Raw genomic sequence first — 8733 nt, forward strand, 5'->3', positions numbered from 1 at the left:
TAATGGATCCTAGACTTTATTCAATAGTTCCTAAACTTGGTTCAATGGATCCTATTAAACAGATGCGTACGAGGGCTTTTGCTTAGGGGGGGGGGGCACAATATATTAATACCTTTTTTAAATTTTTTTGGCNATCTTAGACTTGGTTCAATCGATCCTGGACCTTGTTCCATGGATCCTATACGTGGTTCAATGGATCCTAGACCTGGTTCAATGGATCCTAGACCTAGTTCCATGGATCCTATACGTGGTTCATTGGATCTTAGACCTGTTTCAATGGATCCTAGACTTGGTTCAATATATCCTAACGTGGTTCAATGTATCCTAGACGTGGTTCATTGGATCCTAGACCTGGTTCAATCGATCCTTTACGTGGTTTAATGGATCCTAGACTTGTTTCAATGGAGCCTAGATCTGGTTCAATGGATCCTAGAATTGGTTCAATGGATTCAAGACTTGGTTCAAAGGATCCTAGACTTGGTTCAATGGATCCTAGACTTGTTTCAATGGTTCCTAGGATTGGTTCAATGGATCCTAGACCTTGTTCAATGGATCCTAGAATTAGTTCAATTTAGCCTAGACCTGGTTCCATGGATCCTATACGTGGTTCAATGGATCCTACACGTGGTTCAATAGATCCTAGACTTGGTTCAAAGGATCCTAGACTTGCTTCAATGGTTTCTAGGATTGGTTTATTGGATCCTAGACCTGGTTCAATGGATCCTAGAATTAGTTTAATGGATCCTAGACTTTATTCAATGGATCCTAGACCTGGTTCCATGGATCCTGTACGTGGTTCAATGAATCCTATACGTGGTTCAATGGATTCTAGACCTGGTTCCATGGATCCTAGACCTGGTTCGATATGGATCCTATACGTGGTTCAATGGATCCTAGACTTGGTTCAAAGGATTTTAGACTTGTTTCAATGGTTCCTAGGATTGATGCAATGGATCCTAGACTTGGTTCAAAGGATCCTAGACTTGGTTAAATGGATCCTAGACCTGGTTCAATGGATTCTAGACCTGGTTCAATAGATCCTAGTCCTGATTTAATGGATACTATACATGGTTCAATGGATCCTAAACTTGGTTCAATGGAAATTTTACGTCTACATTAGAATTTTTTCATATATCTTCCCGGTTTAATAATTGCATAATTCATAAATATGCAATTTATACAAAAACAAAAATAATGCAACTACAAAGCTAAAATCCTGAAGATGTTTTAATTTAGTTGATAATCAGAATTTGCCAAATAATTGATAAATGAAAGATTTTATTTTGTAATTAACTGGCTACAGGAAATGTGGATTTTTTGTTTAGAAAAAATCCAGTTTCATAAAAATGAAATATGTTGCCCAAATGCGCATTCACATAGTTTTGTGATGCAGCTTTTTAGATAAAAATGTTTTAAAAAAGAAAATGGAAATAAGCCGTGTAACAATAAATGTATAATATGAAATCTTCATTTATTTTTTAGAACATGTCCGGCTTTATTTAATTTATTCATGAGAGTTCTTGAATGCATCCCTAGTCTATTGTTTATCAACAAAGGTGAATTTAAATTATAAACGAGTATTTACATATATCTTAATATAAGAAATAGTTTCTATATAATTGAAATATGTTTTAAGTTTACTTTTCTTCAACTGCCAGCTTAGGAGTTACAAGGACTGTTTTATGCTCAAAGAGAGAAGCTGAAAGAACCTAGTCGACTTATAAAGAGTTCCATGACCGATTCCCAACAGTACCCTTCAAACCTAAAGTTGGGGAAAATTCATATTTTCCTATTTATGCAACAAAGCCAAAAGGAAATTATTAAAACACGACACATGCTTCAAAATAAAAAATATGTATCTTCCTCATTCATGGCTCTAACGCAGCGTCCAACAATTCTGTAACTTGGGCTGCACTTGAACAGTCGCTTTTTTAACACTTATTGTTTATTTTTACTTCTTAGAAATAGACATTTACACATCTTAAAGGGACTGTAAGTGCAATTTCAAGTGACCCTTCATGTTAAGATGTCAATGCCCGATTCACAACTGCAGTACTTTTTCTGATCAATAATGTGAAAGATATTGTTGTTTCTCTAGGTTTAAAACAGTTTAATTCTATTTTTCTGATCAATAATGTGAAAGATATTGTTGTTTCTCTAGGTTTAAAATAGTTTAATTATATATATACAATGCACAGGTCATTTTTGTTTCGGAACCTCAATTTAAAAAAAATCAGTTTTCAAAATTATAAACATTACTATCTTATTCATACTTGATGCGACAAAGCTTTTAATGGTACCGCTGTGAATCGGGCATTGCCATCTGTGCATGGAGGATCACTAGAAATTATGCTTACAGTCCCTTTATTATGATAGATCTTATTTAGATCTGATTACCTCAGTATTATAATAAGTGCCTTATTTTTAAAACATTTTTGTCACTTTTCAGTACCTAAAACCATTTAAAGTTAGTCTGTATTAAAATTCGGACATGATCATGAGTTCTTTATCTTGTATATAAATCTATGTTATCTGTATCCTAACTACGTTCGTTAATTTCTGAGAAAACCTATCACATATTAATCCTCGTGTAGAGAGCATAGAGTCCGCTAAAGTTGTATCTGTACGATACATACTAAAGAAATACAGAGAATGTTGTATCAGGATTGATACAGACTAAGGTATTATTGTAGAACATTGAGTTCTAGTGCGAGTTGTATCTCGATTGACAGATACTGACGAATACAGAGTTTGTATCTGGATTGATAGATACTGACGAATACAGAGGTTGTATCTGGATAGATAGATACTGACGAATACAGAGGTTGTATCTGGATTGATAGATACTGACGAATACAGAGGTTGTATCTGGATTGATAGATACTGACAAATACAGAGGTTGTATCTGGATTGATAGATAATGACGAATACAGAGGTTGTATCTGGATTCATAGATACTGACGAATACAGAGGTTGTATCTCGATTGATAGATACTGACGAATACAGAGGTTGTATCTGGATTGATAGGTACTGACGAATACAGAGGTTGTATCTCCATTGATAGATACTGACGAATACAGAGGTTGTATCTGGATTGATAGATACTGACGAATACAGAGGTTGTATCTCGAATGATAGATACTGACGAATACAGAGGTTGTATCTGGATTGATAGATACTGACGAATACAGAGGTTGTATCTGGATTGATAGATACTGACGAATACAGATATTGTATCTGTATTGATAGATACTGACGAATACAGATATTGTATCTGGATTGATAGATACTGACGAATACAGATAATGTATCTATGTTGAATAATACTGACAGTTACTGAGCTTGTGTCTGGATTGAATAATACTGACAGATACGGAGCTTGTGTCTGGATTGAATAATACTGACAGTTACTGAGCTTGTATCTGGATTGAATAATACCGATAGATATAAAGCTTGTATCTGGATTGTATAATACCGACAGATACATGCAGCTTTATTGAATGTCGTCTTACAAGAAGTTAAACAGTTGTGAACATCGAGATATTAGTATTAGAGGGGGCATCTGGAATTTTAGACTTCTTGTTGTACAGCCCCTGTACACAATGACCCGATCAGAAATTCTACCTGGGGGATCATAATTCGTAGATCATTATTCAGTTTTGAAAGTTATTGTTTGAAAGTGAAAGCAAAGAAAACAAGTCCATATGATTTTTGTATAAAAATGAGACATGACAAATAGAGAAAAAAATAAAATCCTTCACAATTTTTGACACTACAATATCTCATTGTTGAAAAATATTAAAATTAACTGTCCACTCAATACCGTACAAATAGATGTACTTAGGATTAAACCCACTGTACTCTATGATACCAACTCAGTCATAAGGAAACATTTTTCGACAAATTTCAGGGAACAGGAATAAAGGGAAAGGAAATGGCGCTGGTCCGGCAAGAGAAAGCCAGTCGCACTGCTTTGCAGACCAGTACAGTAAACTGACACACACTTTTCTGGTACAGACACACAACATGACTACAGTCAAGGAAATTGTAGAACAATGTCGTCGATTATAATTAAATTTGAATAACGAGTAGTTTATTGTAAACTTTAATAAAATTATATTCTTTGCATGGAAATATGGCTTTATAGTGTTGACTTAAATATGTAAATAATATATTACATGTATATTAAACAATTGTTTAAGTAAACAATTAACAATAAACAAATGTATTCTCCTAGACTGTACAAATCCCGAGACTCTTACGTACTGTATAAACCTACAGTACAAACCTTTGGTACAGTAAACTGACACACACTCTTTTGGTACAGCCACACACACATGACGTTTCCGCCCCCTGAGCCCAAAACTTAAGACAGGGTATCATTATGAAAACCAATTTTGGAACCCGGGTTTCATGAATGGGGTTAGGCAGTTTTGTGGATATCAATATTTTTGTTATGAAATATTATTTTATTTAGTTTCTTCATATTTTCCAGTTTTTAGAACCTCTTTATTCAAAATCTAGCCAGGCAAAATTAGGAGAGTTTTGCCCGCCCCCTGGTTGTAAAGGATCTAAAACTTTTTGATATTTTCTTAAAAACTACTCAATGATAAGTACAGATGCCCTTAAGGTCGGTTTCCTCTTTTCGTTAACGATGGGTTGTCGTTAACGATCGTTAACAAAGGTTCGTCGTTAACGATCTTCAACAAAAATTCGTCGTTAACCATCATTAACGAAGGGTTGTCGTTAACGATTGTTAACGAAACGACGAGTTTTATAGAAACTATCGTTTTGTTTTCGATTTTTCGTCGTCGTTTTCATAACGAAACGATCATTAAAAAAAATGAAAACGTTACAAGTTTTATATTTTTTTAAACATTCATTAGACAATAACTATAAAAGATCCATGCTTTCAGGCAGTTTCCTGTCTCAGCATATAACTGCTGCTGGAACACATGCATAATAAATCCCTTAAGAACTATATGCATTATGAATTCAGCGGTTTCAAGAGAGATCAGGTCAATTTTTACCCTATATGCCGGTAAGCAGATTTGTTTTGAACATTAAATTGGAAGAAAACTGAATCATTGTTTTTTACATCTTTAGTTTTATATATCAGGTGTCCTTGGTAATGGGATGAGTATGGGATATTCAGCAATAGCTATACCTGATATAAAGCAGGAGTTACTACATCATGGCGCAAACTCCACCTCTCTGTTTGATCCAATTGAAACATCGTCAGAGCAGCTTAATTGGTTTGGTAATATTTTAATACCCATTTTTATTTGTTGCATACTTGGGAAGAGATCTTTGCTTTTCTTTCTGAATATGTTTTAAATTAAAATGAAAGTTTAAAGTGTAACGCCCTGTGTCTCTTTAAATGCATTGTTATATTGAAATGATGTCAAAAGTCCATTTAAAAGGAAAAAATTACATAGAGAGAACAATCACTTGAATGACATTATTTTGTACCTTCCACAGACATTTACACGGATAATGCTCTCTAAGCTTTTTCAGTGAAAAAAAAAATCTTATAAATTTGTCTGTTGACAAAGTGCTCCATGGTCAGTTTCTTTTTTTATAGATCAACATCAAATTATTAATAAAATACTAATTAAGCAAGCTCTGTGAATATTGGCCAGCTTTTTGGTGCCTTGATTGGAGGTTTCTTTGCCAGTGCATTCGGACCTAGGAAAGCCATTCTGATTGCTACAGTCCCAAACATCATTGGATGGTTGACGATAGCTTTCTCTCCCAGCATATACTTCTTGATAATTGGAAGGATTATGGTTGGTGTAGGGTCCTGCATGTTATCTGCTAATTGCAGTATGCTGGTTTCCCAGTTTAGTTCAACTTCAAGACGAGGTATATTTCTATCTCTATTCACCCTGATGGTAAGCTCAGGTGTTCTACTCGTCTACATGTTTGGAGCTGTTCTAAACTGGAGAATAGTTCCAGTAGTCCCAGTTTCAATCCTTCTTTTTCATAGTTGCAACCTAGTATTTATTCCTGAATCTCCAGTTTGGTTACTGGGACACTCAGGTGTTAAGGAAGCTAGAGAAGCATTACAGTGGCTGAGGGGAACTGATGATGTGGAGGTGGAGTTAGATAATCTCAGAAAAGTTCAAGAGAAGCAGGAGAGCGCTTTATCTTTATGTGAAGCATTTCAAAACTTCACACATCCCGATGTTTACAAACCAGTTTTACTTGTGGTGACTAACTTTATTCTGACGATGATGGCTGGACCTTTCGCTATTGTTTTCTACGCAGTGGAAATATTTCAAGCTACTGGAGTTCAAGTTGATAAATACATTGCAACAATCATCATGGGATTCATCAGAGTCTTAGGTGAGTAAAGCAGGACTTATTTACCTAACCAGCATTAAAAAAAATTTACTCAAAATTATTTTTAAAAATAACCTTTAATTTTTTTTTTGATTAAAGTCATCAAACCCTCTAGTTGAAATGGATTTACAAAACTATGCTAAAAAAGGCATTTACTATGCAAAAAATTTCAAAAAAGACAAAACCAACCTTCAAATGTTATCAAGACCATGCTTGTTTTATGTTTTATGCAAGTGTGCATTCTTATCAAATCAGAGCTAGGAAATTTTATTTGATATCCATGTTGATAGTGTTGTCTGTGGGACAAAAAACAGCCAATCAGAAACCAATTAACATTGCAGTCCACCAATGAGAATACAAAGAATTTCTGATATCCAAGATAAAAAGATAAAGCAATTTCTGCATAAAATTTAAAAGTGCCCATTGTGAATATCAAGATTAGGCATTTGGGATTGTGGATATCCAACATAAAAGTTCCCAGCTAAGCTAAGATTATATTAGCCCTTTAATTAATCTAATTTGCAGGTGGAGTATTTGCCATTTTTTTTATCCATAAAGTTCCAAGAGTGATGTTAGCTGCAGTAAGGTAGAAGAGTCTTTTACTTGAAATCTATAGTATTCAACCTATTCTGAAGTATCTGCTCATTTAGTTTGATTTTAGAGACATCTTTGAGCCGTTTGTTAATTTTGATATTTTGTATCATCAAATGACTAATAACCACTTTACTATCTTCTATGCAGTACTGCTGTTATGGGTTTCTCCATGGGACTACTGGGCTTTGCTATGTTCTGCCAGCATGTTAAATATGAATTCCCCGGACTGACAATAATACCACTTGTGGCAATTATTCTTTATACATTTGGGTTTGGTGCAGGTAGGACTTTTGTTTACAAATAGGATTTTTTGGTAAAAGTGGAGGTTTAATTTTTTAAGGTTTGTAACTTTTGAATATATCGTATTTAGTATATCAAGCTTTTCTCAATACTTGAAACAAAAGTAATTGATTTAAAAACCTTTATCTTACCTATAGCTAGGTATAACCCTTTGAAGTTACAATCTTTGATCCAACAGAACTAATAGTTTGAAATATCTAAGGTCTGCGACATTGGGAAGAAAAGATATATGGATTAGAAAAAGGTTCTTTGATAAATGATATTATGTTGTTTTTATGGATTCTCTTTCTTCAGGTTCTGGACCTCTTCAGTGGGTTTGGATGGGTGAGCTTATTCCTCCTGAGTATAAAGTATTTGCAGGAATATCTACGTCCATTGGTGAGTATACATAAAAATCAAAGATACTTTCTTCCGCCAAAATTCTGACCACCTCCTCATGGAAAATTGGGCCTGATTGGTTTAGCTGTTTTCCCTTCTCATTAATTCGATACAAAAAAAGTCAATTATATAGATTTTATGTAAATTGATAAAAATACCTATTAATCCACCAAATTTTCATGCGCAGCTACCGCAGCTGTTTTTATGGTGACTCTGATATTTCCAACCTTATCGTCTTACATCCATCCTCACGGAACCTACTGGCTCTTCTCTGCTGTCTGCTTCCTTACATGTGGATTTTATTTAATCCTTATGCCGGAAACTAAAGGATTGTCTATACTGCAGATCAGAGAGCTCTTCAAAAAGAAAGAAAATCTAAAGGCGGATGAATCTCTTAAAAAGTAAAAGAGTTTTTCCAAACATGTGGTGACCATTTAAGATATTTAAGATATCTTTAAAAAATTGTAAACTTTGAATAAATTGGATTAGGAAAATTTAATCTTTATTTAATGAGCTATAAGACCTGTATCCTTTGCATTTCTTGTTTTGCGAAAATTTCGTATTTTTCGTAAAACAGATTAAAGCAAAATTTTGTGAAAAAAGCCAAAATTTTCGCAAGAAGTTAGAAATTTTTGGCGAAACTTTTTTTCTCGCGAATTTTGGGAGGCGATTTACCCTTTTCGCTTAAAACCCTAATTACAATAAAAAACTAAAGGTGCACGCATTTCTAATATACGTAGTGATACAGTAGGATTCAATGTATTTGCCCTAAATCATCGTGCGTTAATAGTTTCAATTAGACCGCGAATGAAGAATGAATCATTTTGAAAAATTTAATAAGTCTAATATATATATATTTTTTTTTGTAGAAAATGCTCCTTCTTTCCAGTATTTTGTTTGTATTTTGTCGTTAAAGATTATAGATAATCTAATATTATATGGGACGCTCTGTATATAAGAACTAAACTTCGAATTTAAAAGTGTAAACATTGGATATTGAAACCTTTAAAAACAGAGAAATATATCAGCCAGTCACAAATTCTAGAATCCTCAGCGCTCTATTTAAAAAAAAATAGAAAAAAATCTGTCACCCATATTTTCAAGGAACCTGGAAC

General features: G+C 34.0%; 1 protein-coding gene across 2 annotated transcripts; it reads left to right on the top strand.

Annotated features, from left to right (window-relative positions):
* The first annotated feature begins 1491 nt into the window (after positions 1 to 1491).
* Positions 1492 to 8117, top strand: LOC111707852 (facilitated trehalose transporter Tret1). 2 transcript variants are annotated; one of them, XM_023481032.1, is made up of 8 exons: positions 1492 to 1556; positions 4918 to 5042; positions 5121 to 5261; positions 5621 to 6349; positions 6872 to 6932; positions 7088 to 7221; positions 7535 to 7618; positions 7806 to 8117. In XM_023481032.1, exons 2-8 carry the CDS (start codon positions 4991 to 4993, stop codon positions 8021 to 8023), a joined length of 1419 nt encoding a protein of 472 aa, XP_023336800.1. In that variant the 5' UTR covers positions 1492 to 1556; positions 4918 to 4990; the 3' UTR covers positions 8024 to 8117. The 2 variants fall into 2 exon arrangements, with proteins under 2 accessions (XP_023336800.1, XP_023336801.1); XM_023481033.1 differs by lacking the exon at positions 1492 to 1556 and having other exon boundaries at positions 4927 to 5019.
* Positions 8118 to 8733: the final 616 nt, after the last annotated feature.

The sequence above is a fragment of the Eurytemora carolleeae genome, unplaced genomic scaffold (assembly GCF_000591075.1).
Source record: "Eurytemora carolleeae unplaced genomic scaffold, Eaff_2.0 scaffold532, whole genome shotgun sequence".
Taxonomy (NCBI): domain Eukaryota; kingdom Metazoa; phylum Arthropoda; class Copepoda; order Calanoida; family Temoridae; genus Eurytemora; species Eurytemora carolleeae.